We start from the raw sequence: 15,811 nt of genomic DNA on the forward strand, positions 1-15,811 counted from the left end.
TCTGTTGAAACACCTGCAATCATGGCTAGATGGTCACAGAAAGTATGTGACTGATCACTGTATGTTCAATATCCATGAAGAATACATAATTAGTTATATGATTGCAGCAGAAGGGATGGAAAGTTATTATAGTTATAGACCATAAGTCCAGCATTTCGGCTGTCAGTGCAAAGAACATGACAGCATAATAATTACTTAATGAAACAAATTTTGTACGTTGTATGAAGGCAGTCCATGGCTGACACGGCCCACCAGATAAAACATATGATAAAAGACTCATTTTCATGTTTTGAACATATGGGGTACACATAAGGTGACTTATTTTATTGCACAATTCAACTAGGTTCAGTTAATTTCCACAGGGATTGTCCCCATTTAATGGTGAAGTTTTGCCACATTTCAAGCCTTTTGATGACTTCAACTCCCGTTGTTCTTATCAGTCAGATTTGACTACTCGCATTAAAAGCAACAAATATGCAATGCAAATGCATGTGCCAAAATAGTGAGTTGATAAAGGAAGCTCGCCAAACAGTAATTCAAATGCAAACAGTAACTCTTTTGTTCAACTGAAATTTAATTTTCCAACTGCTTTGCTTTTACTTTATAAAGGGCATCTGTGACTGCCATTCCATGGCCCACATAACTGAACCCATGAGAGATTGTATAAAGAAATGGCTAGAATGAAAAGTTTAAGTAATGTCAAGCTATTTATTTACTTGATATATAATGTGAATAGAACTATTATGTTGCTGAACAACAACAAAAAAAAAAAACTTATCATCATATATCCAAAAAGGGATAGAATGTCGGAACCGACCTCCAACTAATTACTATCACCATCCCTCTATATTATAAGTTATAGCGGTGCTCTAGATTTGCTCTATTCCATCATACACTTACATATCTTTCTTTTTAGAGTATTATATATCAAAAAAATCCCCCAAGTCTCTGGTATGTTTTATTTTATGGTGAAAAACTGTTGTGAATTGGAGGTTTTCTGTGTACTTTACCATAGTCCATATCAACAAGGTCAGAGAGATCAGTTTCATTTGACTGGTATGTGGAAGACCTTGATGTTGAGAAGTTGTATGATTCACGTGGAGTGGAAGGTGTTTTGGCCCCTTGGAAGGAAGCTTCATCTCTTTTGCCGGCTTCTTTACTTTTACTTGGAGAAGCATCTTGCTTTGAATTGTCTCTATAGCTCCTTGTAGATGATGCCAAGAGTGCCCTTGTTGTTTTCTTCTGTCATAACATAATGTTCAGAGTATTAGAATTGTTTAGATGAAAATAAACTGTAGACTCAATTGACATGTGATCTTAGTTAATGTAGAAGATGGATTATCTGAAATATCATCTGAAATGCTGATACAAAAGTCTCCCTCAAACAAAAAAGTAAACCATATCAATTGTAAAAAACAAAAATTAAACCATATCAATCGTAAAAATGATTTATATGATTCATCAATGTAAAAGGGAGTAGAAAGAAACCGTAATTGATACCTGAAATGTGAACCTTGTAGGCATTCGATCCTTTGAAATGAACTTGTTCTCCTGATCAAGGCTTAAACTAGTCTGGATCCCTGCAGAAACACATGACATGTAATTGAATGGATAAAAATTTATGGTACAAGCACTTGAAACACTTAGACTGGATACTGCAGCTCAAGTGCCAAGGTCTTGAAAAATGCTGAACACATTTACTTATTGGTGAAGTTTGTATGCAACATCAAGCAATGGTTTGTTATATGGTGCAACACATTCACTCAAAGTCAGTGATCAGAACAACAATCATCTTATAGAAAGATACCGATCACATTAAAATTGCATAAGATTATATATATTATACATTAATTGAAAACATAATTCTTTAAAGTATTTCTCTTTTCCTTTCTTCTGTTACTGGGGAAAATCCCCACTCCTCCATTGTCAGAGATTGATTAAGGCAAAATTCAATCATTCACACTAAAAACTAATAAATATGATGCCTTCTTTAGTTGACTGCATCCTACACTTTTTAATAAGACCCTGATGATACAATGTTTTTATCTCAGTTATGCTTAGGAGGGTGGGTTTTTGGCCCATGATAATCAGCATTCAAGTTTGGTAATTGATCATATTTTTCACGATGATGGTGCTTATGCAAATCAACAACATTGATCTTCTTTGCTACCACACTAGTCCATTCACTACGTTTGGAATGTTCCTTCTGACTAGTATGCATTGATCTGGCACCTGATGATGAAGGTTGGGGATGCTTGATCTTCTTTGAATCCTTCTGCTTGTGATTAACTTCATGTTTGACAGGTCGACCAACATTCTGAACTGCATTGTCTACGTTGTTTCTCTTCTTCTCTGTCATTTGCTTCTCCTCATTTATTGCTTCACTAATCACTACTAGTTTCCTTGCTGTCCCCTTGAGCCTTTTAGGTGTTATTATATTCTTTGTAAAGCTCAGTCCCTGCCATTTGGTAACCAAAGCTTTAGAATAAACAACATTATATACTCATGCTTGCCATCACATGAACCAGAAGTCAATAGAAAACATTGTGTTGCATACTTACATTAGAATCTTCCACGTGATAGCTCTGAGAGTCCACAACCGTGTGGGCAGGCCTGAAATCTGCTATATAAGGCATAATTGCAGCAGTCATTAATCATACACCATAACCTAGTATAATCTTGAATCAGAACAGTGAATTCAAGTGCAGGCAATTTAGTTAAAACCTACAAAAGCAATATAAACAATCTTTCAAATTACAAGAAAGTTGGTTGTGAGGTCTACAACTAGAGGAGAAACAAGTTTCAAGCAAGTTCTGAGCTCATTTTGAAGGATCAAAGCTAAGTACCCATATAAAGAATCCTCCAAAGCACCAAAGAGAGTTGTAGGATTTTAACTTAGCAACCAAAGAAATAAGTTTATTTTCTATGATGTAAAATCGAAACCTATAGATTATTTTATCTCTTTGAGCTCATTCTTGTGTCGATGAGTGTACTGTGATCTAAAATATTGATGCTAAATAAAAACTTAGACAATCGAATTCAGAAACAGCAGCAAAGATGTGTATATAATTTTTCAAAAAATAAAGTTTATTTTTATGAAACACCCATATAGAAATAGTTATATAGGCATTCATGATCATCTTCTAGGATTGAAACTAGACACCCTTACTCACTCTGGTAGCTCTAGACTACAGTTTGAGCCCAAAAATATCAGACTAATCTCTTCCCAATATGAATACACAAAGTAGTTTCAAAAAGGATGTTGGATAATGGTATAAGATGATAGTTAGAGTATTGGACGTCTATACTAGGCACCAAGCATAAGCTTGAGTCAAGGACGAAAAGACTGCTATCCTTTGCAAGGGTGTGAATGCTATTTACCCTTCAGTTTTCTAATTCCTTACAAGTGACATGACAAAATAGGCACCATACAAGTAATATAGAAAACCCTACGAAGAGACTTTTAATGCTAACGGCTAAGCCAGACATCCTATAAGAAGAAACCAGTGATGAAGACGTTACCTTGATGATGATCATGATCATGATCTTCCAACAGGACAGACCTGCTTGAAACAGCAGTGCTTGCAAAAAGCAAGGCCAAAAAACAGGCAGCAATAGTCATAGAAACTGTCATATCTGGAAATGACTAGTCTGGTGAAGATGTATGAATGAAGAACTTTCTGAATTCCAGTAAACTCACTTGTTGTTTTCAGAGTTGAGAGGTTTTGCATGTAAGTATGAGCCGTTGCACAATGCAAAGAACTGAAGTGTTTTGTAGAGGAAGGAGAGGGCATTTGTGTGGAGGTTATATGGGCTATTTACACACCAGATTTGGAGGTGATATGTCGGTGTGCAAGTATTTTATATTTGCGCTAACAAAGTAGTCAATGATCCAATTGTGAGGAGATATTGGTGTTCTGAGCCTGTCTCCTGTACCTTGTACATTGTTCATGACTAGACTGCTTTAGGGTACTCCTCTGTCGGCGACCCATTTCAAATTTAAGGACACATCACTATGCAAAAAGGTACCCCCATTCCATTAAACTATACATGTAACATCAGCGATCAACGCGCTTGTGGGGACTCCAATTAAATGCTCAATTCAAAGATTTGGTAGTAGTCTAGAAGCCCCAAGGCCAAGAATACTTGTACTAGGCTACTAAAGTGCAATGCCATGATTTATTTATTTACTTTTGTTCAAGGGTTAGTCTAGTGATTGAGGGTTTAGCTTTCTAAGAGGAGAAGTTCTTGAGTGATTCAATTTGAACAAACTTATTATTAGATAATTATCGATGGAGAGAATCTGATATGAAATAAATCTAAAACTTTTGATCAACTATATCACTCATTCTTAAATCGAATATGATTGGACAACTTGGAAATCCTAAGTCCGAGAATCTTTGAATTATAAAAGCTTTCTAAGAGGAAAAGTTCTTGAGTGATTCAATTTGAACAAACTTATTATTAGATAATTATAGATGGAGAGAATCTGATATGAAATAAATCTAAAACTTTTGATCAACTATATCACTCATTCTTAAATCGAATATGATTGGACAACTTGGAAATCCTAAGTCCGAGAATCTTTGAATTATAAAGAGATGATTTATTTATTTATTTATTTTGATGAGGGGATTCTATAGGTTAGTCTAGCGATTTTGTCTTTAAGGGGACAAGCTCTCATATAATTGATCTTAAAACCAATATGATACAATCTAATAATCATTAGCCTACAACATCACTCATTCGAACTCATTATATAATTACCCTAAATCAAATATACAAGAGATTAGAAATTGGAAGGCCAAGAATCAGCGTATTATAAATTAGTGTAACAACCAAAGTTTAGCTCTTTGACAGGACAATCTCTAAAACTTCTTGGGATGATGGACTAGGCCCAAATAGAGTAGAGCTCTTTGCTAGGATGAGCCCTCCTATAACTTCTTGGGGTAATGACAGAGCTAGATGCATCCAAATAAACTCGACTAGGGAGGAGCCAATGTTAGGTTCTAAAATAAGACAAACTCATGCTCTTGAACAAAGACACCACCTATTCAAACTCGTTCTAATGACCTAAAACCAAATCTGATTTGTTCCTCAAAAAAACCTAATGGCACGGATCCTTGTGATAGGGTAAAGTCTAAATGGATGCTTTGTTTATTTATTTTGTATGAGATTAGTCTTACTATTCATAATTAGAAGTTCGAACAAGTCCACTTTGAAATAATCTAAACTACACCACCCATTAGAACTCTTTCTTATTCTTCTATTTATCATAATAAACAATTCCATTTACCCTATAAATTCTCAAATCAAATCTAGTGATTTTGCAATCTAGAAACCCTAATGCCAAAGAATCCTTGTACTAGACTAAAGTCCAAAAGGATGATTACGATCCCCTACAGAGGTCATGATCATGTGAACAGATCACACAGATCTCAAAGCGAGGGTAAATAGTAATATGGAATCCAGTTCTTCCATGGACAGCAATGCTCCGAGAATCCCAAGAAAAACTTTTCATTTGTGAAATTACGGAGGTAGTGAAGGGCCCGTACGCAACGAAGAAGGAAGAAGGTGGCCAATCCGATGCCCTTGGAATTTCCCGCCCGCCAAAACAAAGACATCATGTTCGAAGCTTCGGGAACGTTACTTGCAGGAGCTGGAGATTACCAAGATAACGAAAAACAAAATATATGAAAAAAAGTGGAGGCGTTTTGCGGCGCAGGATCGCTCCTACTTTCTTGGAACGAATCTCCGCCGTCGAGTGAAGGTGGCGGACAGAGTTTACGCATTGCTCGTGCTCTTCACGGCGTCTGGTGATGCGACGTTTGCATGTCTGGGCGCATGGGATTCTAACGTGCGCTCTGTTTCCTCGAAGTGTGGAGAAGAGAACATAAAAATGGGATTTTTTATACCAAGTTGAAAGGAAAAAAATGGGGTTCTTCAACTCAAAACGAGGAGGCTGCTACCGAGGAGAAGGAAACATAGAAATGTGAGTTTTCAGCAAATTCAAGCTGTGTATTAACTCGCGCCGCCTGTTTCTCCTCTTCCTCTGGTTCAGACATTCATAATTCAAACTTCTCAACAAAATATAAAAGAATTGCAGGCGCCCTTGGACCTTGGATCTGCAACCACTTCACCAGGCACATAGTTTTTTGATCCAAGGACTTTCTAGTACATGTGTGTGAAAGTTTTCATCTCAGGAATCCGTACTCAATTCCAACTTCTCTTGCTTCTTGTGCTTATGAAACTCATGATGCTCCATAGATTTCAAAAGTTCCATCATGAAAATTGTGATTGAAAGAAACCCATAATGTGTCCATAGATCTCAAAACAGTGATTGAAAGAAACTCATGATGAGTCCATAGATTTGCAAAGTCCCATCATTCAAATTGTGATTGAAAGATTTCCAAAGTCCCATCATGTAAATTGTGATTGAAAGAAGGAAAGAAGTTATTCTACTTGTGATATGAAAGAAATGTACAAGTGCTTAATATATCCCCTTGCTTATAGTCAAAAGTCCCATCATACAAATTGTGATTGGAAGAAACTCAAGATAGTGTAGATTTCAAAAGTTCCATCATTCAAATTGTGATTGGAAGAAACTCAATATAGTCTATAGATTTCAAAAGTCTCATCAATCAAATTGTGATTGGAAGAAGGAAAGAAGTTATTTTAATGGTGATATGAATTGACGTAAATTGAAGCTTTGAGTTTGGTGAAAGAAACGTATAAGTGCTTGTTTGATGAAAGAAATGTATAAGTGCTTGAATTATATCCCCTTGTTTCTAGTACTTTGGATTCTATGGATATGAGTAGTGTGGCATTTGTGTTGATCGTCAATTAAATTGTTTGTGTTTAATGCATTTTATTTGTTTTATGATGTCAACCATAATACTTGTCTCAAAGTTCAGCTCACATCGTCTTAGAAGAAATCATTACATATTCTAGTTTATATATGTATAATCAATCTTAAGTTAAGAGCTAGTAGATTCTACACAATATAAGATATCTAAATGTTGTTTCTAGATTTGATTGCATGAGCATTTTTTATACCAATGTTTTGGATCACACTCTTGATCAATCATTAAGATGATGGTGGATGTAGGAAAATGCCCCCATGATGGATCACATGGTGTAATTTGAAACATTGTTTGAAAAATGCTCACATAATCAAATCAAGAGATAACATTCAGATGAATATATAAGTTTATAGTTTTCTTCTGAACATATTGTGTTTGATTGATTTCATCATTTTTATGGGTTAGTCAAGTTAGTGAATAATGAGTTTATAGTAAACCTCTTTGGATTTCATCAAACTTTAGATAGAATATAAGTAGTGAATTTGTAGTAAACCTCTTTGGGCTTTTATCCTCATATTTTAGATGCAACTTCAATGGTGGTGGATTTATAGTAAATCTCATTAGATATTTGTCCTTGGATGTTAGATTGACTTTGGAGAAATACATTTGTAGTAAACTTCCTTGGACTTTTACCCTTAGACTTTAGATACAACTTCAGAGATGGTGGATTTATAGTAAACCTTATTGGAGTTTTATGCTTAGACTTTAGTGAAAACTTCAAAGGTGGTGGATTTGTAATGAACCTCCTTGGATTGTCACTATTGCATTTTAGTGACAACTTCAAAGGTGGTAGTTTTATTAAAATTCTCCTTGGATTTTAGTGCCAAATAAAGATAATAAAGAGAAGGGGAGATAGAGGGCACAAATAAAGAGGGAATATAGAGAAAAATCTTGTACAAATTAGAAAGAGTAACAAACATTAAATTGGAAAGGCAAGATTCAAGAGAGATGGAGTTGACATAGTGTGTAAGAGAGGAGAAAAGTAAATTGGACAAAGGAGAAAATAAGGCTTAGTGAATGAACTAAAATAAGTGTGGGTGCAAGAGGAAGTAAGGTTGCACAAGGGATCCTTAGCGAGTTAAAATAATCAATTTAATTTTAATATTTGAAATAGCTTGAAACAATAAAGATCACGTGATATTTATTAAGGCTAGTAGAGTATGGGGGTAACTATATGTAGTGTGTGGATGTTCATTGGGGCCAATAGGTATGTTTTGAATAACACACGTCATGTTCTTGCTCTTTCAGTGACATGTGTGATTTAAGACATAGTTGAATACATGTTTGAGTAATGGGTTTTCTTGTAAACAACATGTGATAATGTTGAGATATTAATCAAAATCATTCCAAGGTGGGTAAGATACTAAGAAAAAAATGAATATTATTGTAGATGCGCAAGTATGGATAGTGATGGTGCATTCAACTTGGCTAATCACTAATTCTATGCAATTTAATTTGACAATCTTACGCACAATGAGTGAATGTTCTAAAGTTGATTAGATCATGAAGAACTCAAGAATATTCAATCTTGAAGATTTTAATTACACATCTCTTATATATTTTGTGTGAGATTAGTGTCTCGCATGTTGAGTTGGTGCTCAAATGATATATATGAGATTGGTGTCTCCTATAGGTTCATATCTCATTAAGTCAATGGCTACTTACCATTTTGAATTACGTATTATATTCCTATGAGGCTAGACTCCAGAGATAGATTGAAGTAGCTATGCCCACTTTGGTTTTCCCTCCTAGGCTTCCATATAGTTTTAGTGCTCATTTGTAGATGTGCTCTTATGTTAATCATTTTTTGAGTTACTTGATAATTAAGGAGATACTATTAAATGCTACTAATTATAATTTGGATTTGAGGTTTTTTGTGGTGGAAAAATTACTAAGCATAATTGATTTGTAATTGATTTAGAATTGGCATATATTAATTCACCCCCTACTGCTTCCCCTTCAACATATTTGTGTTCTTAATTTTTTAGTCATTTAAAATATTTATAAAAATTTAATAGAAATAAACATAAATAGAATGAATATCATAATATAGTAATATACATGGATTTAAGACAAACCTTTTGGGAAAAAAATCTCACACTCCAAAAATTCCCCCACAATTTTATAAGAAATTATACACACACACACACACACACACACTCTTATAGATCTCAAGATTCATATGTGAATATACCAACTAGATATCCAAAGGTAATTCAAGCAACTGTAAGACTCATTCCCACAACCTCCATCTCACACACTTAACGCATAGGAGATAAAATACATGAACCTATCAAACAAAATTACACAACTAGGAGCTAAAATTACCCAAAAGGTGGCATCCAACTAATTCACAACCCAAGATCTCATATAATGTGCCAAAACACACATCAATAGTTGTAACTCCCTTTTATAACTCATTTATATGTATCTAACACATTTTTATGTTTTCTATTTTTGGAGAATCAACTTCTATAGGTCATAAATTTTGATCTGGGAATTCGATTGACAAACAAATTGATTTGTTAGAAAGCTTGTGAAGTGATATATCAATCTACATTTTAATATTATGGTCACAACCACTTTTGGGCCCAGAAATTGCCTCCAAGGACCACAAAACTTTGAAATCAAACTTTTGAAAATAGAAACTTTAATATCATCAAATCTAAACATAATCTTGGGATGGAATTTTTCCAACATTCTTGGTTAACCAATCTCTAGGTTTGGGAAAAATTTATGTACAATTTGTGCTCAAATTTGAAAACTTATTAAATTAATAGTAACATTAAGTACTATGGAAGGTTGAGACATCATTTTCCTAATAACACTTACAATTATGAAATTGAAATTGATGAGATAGGAGTCAAATTTATACTTTAGGGTATCACTTATTGTTAAGAGGATCTAGAAGGTTTTCCATATTTGATAACTATCAAAAAAAAAAATTAAAGTGGAAAGTTCTTCGAATTATTTCACAATCACTTATTTTATTCTACTATATTTCCACAATCCATAATTAATGATAGATAATTTATGGGATTTGATAACTAAAAAATGAGTGAACCAACAAATCAGCCCTAGTTGACAAATCCCTCTCTACCAAGCACCATATTTGTTTGGAGAGCACCTAGGTGCTTTTTAGAGAAGACAACTTTATCAAGAGAAAGCTTAAGGAAGCTATAAAGATTATTAACCTTCCCTCCAATCTCAACCAAGATGAGGGGTGGAGCATTAGTGCTTCTTAGCATTTGTTATTATCTAGGGTTAGATAGGCTCCCTATAGCTTTCGTTATTATTCATGCTTAGATAGGCTCCCCTCCTTGTTGTTTTTCTCTCTCATGTCCTTTGGGCCCTCATGTCTACTCCTCAATGGTGTTCATTTTTCAAGCTTGTTGGTCATTGCCATGTTCTTCTCCTTTCTCTCTTGTGTTTTCCTTGTTTCTTGTTTCTTCGATTTAGTAGCCTCATACTAGTTGGGGTGCGGGTGTGTTTGGGTTGTCTTACATGCGAGTGTGATTTATTTTGTATTTCTTTTCTTTTTGGTATTTTGGTATTTTTGTTAGTTGTAGGTATACATACATAATCATTTTCCTTCATCTTTGTGTGTGTGTGTGTGTGTGTGTGTGTGTGTGTGTGTGTGTACATATCTATATATATTATTGCAAACTTATAATTGGAACAATTGTTGTTTTTTCATTGACGTCAAATCTATTAATAAGACATATTTCTACCTAATATAAATTTCATATCTATTTGATTGATGAAGAGGATTTGAGAAATTGCTCATAAACATAGCACCTAGAGGAAAAGTTGAATTATGAAAAGGAAGCTACGATAGGTATTTGATTAGTTAGACTTTTGATGAGACATTTAAGTGATTGTTTATATCAAGAAAGTTAAGCTAAGCTGAGTCATAGAGTAAACGGTTAAGGAATGTGGAGTGATGCTAGTGTCAACCGAGTCACAATAAGTGCCAAGCAAATCTAGTGTTGACCGAGCATCAGTATCAACCAATCAAGATAGATGATGTCAAGCTAGAAAGATTTATAGCTACCAAGTGTTAAGAAATGGCCGAGTGTCAGAACTTCGTAATTGCCAACTAATACTGTTGAAGATGAATTTGAGGAAATCATGATTCCCAACTGTCTTAGTTGATTTCTTGGGAGATGTAAACCATGTTGAAGATAAGATTGATGAGTTGGATCATTAAATTCAAGGTGAGGATTAGGTAAAACCTTAATAGAAAGATTCCAAAGAATTTTCTAGAGGAAGATCAAGAAGATGGATAGATACAATTAATCGTGTTGAACTTGATCATAAATCCTAAGATCTACAATGATCGTGAAAAATGGTAAAGCAATAATTGCCTATTTAAAGAGGTACAGAGATGAATGGAGTGTGTGTGTGTGTGTGTGTGTTTGTGTGGTGGGTATGAGAGAGACACATACAAAGAATAGTGGATTAGAGATGCACAAGTGTGAGAGCGAATGTGAGCTAAAAGAGATTTCTTATGTAGATGTTGTTGATATTGATAAGTGAAATCTAAGCAAGAAGGCTTAAATGTTGTTGAAGGGGGGAGATTGATTTCTTGAAGGGTTTCCGAGCGAATCAAGAACAAAGATGACAATGGGGAGCTTATTAGTGAATCAACACCTTAACCGAATAGAGATCTGAACTTGTAAAGTAAGTTGTAATCATACAGATCAAAACCCTACTATTTTCTTTCTAATCATTGTAAACAATTTGTATTGAAATCCTTTTAACAAAGTTTGACCTAACAATCATTTGAAGGACTTAATAATCTATGTAAATCCTCTAATAGGGTGACAATCCAAGTGGAATGATCAAAGTCCTCTGACAAAGCCACTCCTAACAAGTTAATTAAATCCTCTAACTAGGTCACATTTAATAGTGTGTATTGTAACCTTTAACAGGGTTCACTCCTAACAGAGCTCACTTCGAAAGAGAGAAAAAGTGGTGACATGTTTCTGGTGATTTTTCCAAAATTGGGTTTCCACGTAAAATCCTAGTGTCAAACTTGTGTTGAATACTTTATATGTTTTACATTATATTCAATAAAGCATGTCATGTTTGAGTTAGTAATTGTATCATTACATCGGAGACCAAACAACATCAAGATAAGTACTAGAACAATAAGAGTTTTATGTTTAATTGTTCAAATAGTACTTATGACCTTGAGTAACTAATTCACCCCCGCCCCCCCTTCTTAGTTATTCTAAACATTTCTAGCAATTAGTATTAGAGCTCAGTGCTTACAAAGAAAAGTTTGAAGGTACTTAAAGCCAAAGATCATGGCTCACAAGAGAGATGTACCTAAGCTGAACAAGGAGAACTTTCATGCACGGAAAACCTTGATGAGGTTACATATATCCAGTATCAGTGTTGTTGCTATCAACTTTGTGGACAATGAGTATGTGAAGGTAATAACTACTCCTCTAACATCTAAACAACAGAAGCAAAAGAAAGAACACAATCAAGTAATGTTGGAGATCATCCCAACCCTTAGTTATGTCAAATCTGATGACTTAAAAGATTGTGATAGTGCAAAGAAAATGTGGGACAGATTGAAAACCATATATGGAGGTTATGGAAATGTCTTGAGAGCCAAATCAAAGAGGCTAAGAGATAAATTTGATGACATGCAAATGATGGAAGGTGAGAATACAGTACAATATTGCACAAGAGTTAAAAAAATTGTTAATGCTATTCATGGTGCAAATGGAGAAATCAAAGATGAAACTGTGATAAGTAAGGTATTGAGGACTCTACTCCCTATTTATGTCATTAGAGTGTTTTCTATTCAAGAATTGAGATACACACCAAGTAACACTTTGACCTTGGAGGATGTAATTAGTAGACCTATTTACTTTGAAATGTCTAACTTTGATAACTACACACTTGCTACTATTAAATTTTCCTTTAAGTCATAATTGGTTCTTAGCAAAAGAAAAGGAAAACATGTGGAGAGTGGCAGTTAAATTTATGATGATGAGATTGATGAACTTGAAGCCCTCATTGCAAAGTGATTTTGAAGAGGAAAAGGTAAATACAAAGGTAAACTACCTATTATCTATTTTTCAATGAACAAAGTAGGTCATATTGTTGCTAGGTGTCCTAACATAGAGGATAAGGATGAAAGGAAGGAAAGTAAGTAAAAAGGAAGAAGAGATGACCAAGACTTCAAGAGAAAAAATGATGAAAAAGGTAAGAAATCCTATTATATTATTGAAGAATAAATTGATAATGAATCTAAAATTTGTATCAATAAAATGAATAAAGTAAGAGGACTTCCTAAACTAAAGAAGCCTAACAATGTTATGTGTTAACAATATCAATTGGGAAAAATGATCAAGTCTAGTTTTAAGAGAAAACCATACACTTCTAATGATATTCTGGAATTGGTTCATACTGACTTTTGTGGACCCATTGATGTTCAAAGTTTTTGTGGAGATAAGTATTTCGTTCTATTTATTGATGATTACTCTAGGATGATGATTGTGATGTTTCTTAAAGCTAAATCTAATGCTTTTCAATTATTCAAGTGGTATTTAGCTAGAGTTGAAAAAGAAATAGGGAAGAGTCTATAGTGCTTGAGATCTGATAGAGGTGTTGAATTCATTTCAAGTGAGTTCAATACAATCTACAATGACAGAGGAATTAAAAGATAGATGTCAGCACTAAGGACCCCTTCTTAGAATGGGATAGCTGAAAGGAGAAATAAATCAATCATGGACTATGCAACAACATTAATGATGGAGAAGAGTGTATCAAAGAAATATTGGAGAGAAGCTTTTAGTACTACTATCTATACCCTAAATAGAGTACAAGTCAAGAAACGTACAAATGCTACACCTATGGTATGGATATGCTCCTAATGTGAAATATTTCAAAATATTTGGAAGTAAATGCTATATACTTAAAGATAATGGGAATAGAAAACTTGATGCAAAGAGTGAAGAAGGTATATTCCTAGGATATTCCACCAAGAGTAAAGCTTACAAGTGTTTGATCTCTAACACTAACAAAGTTGTGGAAAGTGCAAATGTGAAAATTGACAAGTTTGTAGAAAGAAGTGACACTACATGCAAAGAAGAACCTAAAGACTACAATATATTCATCTATGTGGATGATGATGCTCCAAGAACTCCTAATGAACAAACAAATCAAGTTGTAGTCTCTCAGCAAACAGAAAATGTTGTAGTGCAACAAATTGTTGAGCAACAAAGAGTGGGTACCGAGCAACAAACTGATGATGTCAAGTCATAGAAAGGAAATGTTGACCATCATATAGTAAATATCGAGTATGAAGAAGTTGGATTAGAACCTAAACAAGGAAGAACAAATGAGCGTGATATTATTTTTCAAGATAAACCCATTGAAGAACAAAGAAGGAAACTACATGTGCTATCAAAGTATGTGAGAAAACATCACAAACCTGAACAAATCATTGGTGATGTTGAATCAAGTGTTATGACAAGAAAGAAACTCAAAGATGACACATGCTTACTTTATGAATTTGATCCCAAAATAGTGAAAGATGATCTAGACAATGAAGATTGGATTCAAGCAATGAATGAGGAAATTGAATAGATTGAGAAAAAAAAAAATTGGACTTTAGTGCCAAGACCTAAAGACAAAAATGTCATTGGGACAAAGTGGGTTTTCAGAAACAAACTCAATGAGAATAGTTAAGTAACAAGAAATAAAGAATACTAGCATGCAAAGGATATGCTCAACAAGAAGGAGTTGATTATGGAGAAACTTTTGCTCCTATAGAAAGACTTGAAGGAGTCAAAACTCTACTTGCATATTTAGCCTACAAAAATGTCAAGGTATATCAAATGGATGCCAAATCTACATTTTTGAATGGTATACTTGAGGAAGAAGTGTACATTGATCAACTTGAAGGATTTATAGATCCAGACAAGAAGAAAACGGTATGTAAACTAAACAAAGCTCTCTAAAGATTGAAAAAAGCCCCAAGAGCATGGTATGAAAGATTGGATAATTATTTGCTAAAGATTGGTTTTGAAAGGACAAATGATAACATTAATCTATATTTGAAGAATGGTAAGAATAACGATGTGCTGCTAGATCTGAAATATTTGTTCATGACATTATATTTGGAGGAAGAGAAGCATTATGCAAATCATTTGCTGATGAAATAAAGAAGGAATTTGAAATGTCTATGTTTGGTGAAATTAAATTCTTTGTTGGATTACAAGTATGTCAAATTAAGTTTGGTATTTTCATCACACAATCCAATTACATCAAGGAGATACTAAAGACTTTTGGAATGGAAGATTCAAGACCAGTGAACACACCTATGTCAATAGGACATAAGATATCTAAGAACAATGAATCTGCTGATGTGAACTAGACCTTATACAAATCCATGATTGGAAAATTGCAATATGTTATTTATAGTAGACATGATATTGCATTAGCGACTGGGATAGTTGCTAGATTTTTAGAAATCCTAAGGAAATTCACATGGTGGCAGTTAAAAGGATAATGAGATATTTGAAAGGTACATAAGACTATGGATTGCATTACAAAAGAAGAGATAGATTTGAACTAAAGGTATACACTGACTCAGATTGGGCAGGAAATATTAATGATAGAAAAATCACTAGTGGAGGTGCATTCTTTCTAGGTTAGAGATTGCTTTCATGGACAAGCAAGAAACAAATTTGTATTTACCAATCAATAGCTAAATCCGAATATGTGGCAGTTATAGTGAATTGTTCAAATATTATGTGGATAAAGTAATTACTGAAAGGTATGAAAGAAGAAATTATAGATCTAGTAGTTATCTATTATGATAAAACAAGTGCTATTAACATTTCAAAGAATCCAATGATGCATACTGAGACAAAGCACATTGCTATCAATTATCATTGCTTGAGGGAACTAGTTCAAGACAA

General features: G+C 34.0%; 2 protein-coding genes across 2 annotated transcripts; both read right to left on the bottom strand.

The window, feature by feature from the left end:
- Positions 1–866: 866 nt before the first annotated feature.
- LOC149532542 (uncharacterized) lies at positions 867–1,577 on the bottom strand. The gene is made up of 2 exons (XM_089807799.1): positions 1,501–1,577; positions 867–1,242 (listed from the first exon to the last, which is right to left on the bottom strand). The coding sequence occupies exons 1-2, from the start codon at positions 1,522–1,524 to the stop codon at positions 964–966; spliced, it is 303 nt and encodes a 100-aa protein (XP_089663925.1). The 5' UTR covers positions 1,525–1,577; the 3' UTR covers positions 867–963.
- A 412-nt stretch (positions 1,578–1,989) lies between these two features.
- Positions 1,990–3,741, bottom strand: LOC149532543 (uncharacterized). Its single transcript, XM_089807348.1, has 3 exons — positions 3,523–3,741; positions 2,562–2,620; positions 1,990–2,458 (listed from the first exon to the last, which is right to left on the bottom strand). The coding sequence occupies exons 1-3, from the start codon at positions 3,632–3,634 to the stop codon at positions 2,048–2,050; spliced, it is 582 nt and encodes a 193-aa protein (XP_089663474.1). The 5' UTR covers positions 3,635–3,741; the 3' UTR covers positions 1,990–2,047.
- Between the last annotated feature and the right edge of the window lie 12,070 nt (positions 3,742–15,811).

Source organism: Cupressus sempervirens, chromosome 10 (genome assembly GCF_028749045.1).
Source record: "Cupressus sempervirens isolate cs-2001-9-10 chromosome 10, ASM2874904v1, whole genome shotgun sequence".
NCBI lineage: Eukaryota > Viridiplantae > Streptophyta > Pinopsida > Cupressales > Cupressaceae > Cupressus > Cupressus sempervirens.

Coding starts and splice junctions, on each gene's coding strand:
- LOC149532543 (XM_089807348.1), bottom strand. CDS start 3,634: ATGACAGTTTCTATGACTATTGCTGCCTGTTTTTTGGCCTTGCTTTTT. Junction 2,621..3,522: donor TGATCATGATCATCATCAAG/GTAACGTCTTCA, acceptor CTTATATAGCAG/ATTTCAGGCCTGCCCACACG. Junction 2,459..2,561: donor ATCACGTGGAAGATTCTAAT/GTAAGTATGCAA, acceptor ACCAAATGGCAG/GGACTGAGCTTTACAAAGAA.
- LOC149532542 (XM_089807799.1), bottom strand. CDS start 1,524: ATGCCTACAAGGTTCACATTTCAG. Junction 1,243..1,500: donor CTACAAGGTTCACATTTCAG/GTATCAATTACG, acceptor ATGTTATGACAG/AAGAAAACAACAAGGGCACT.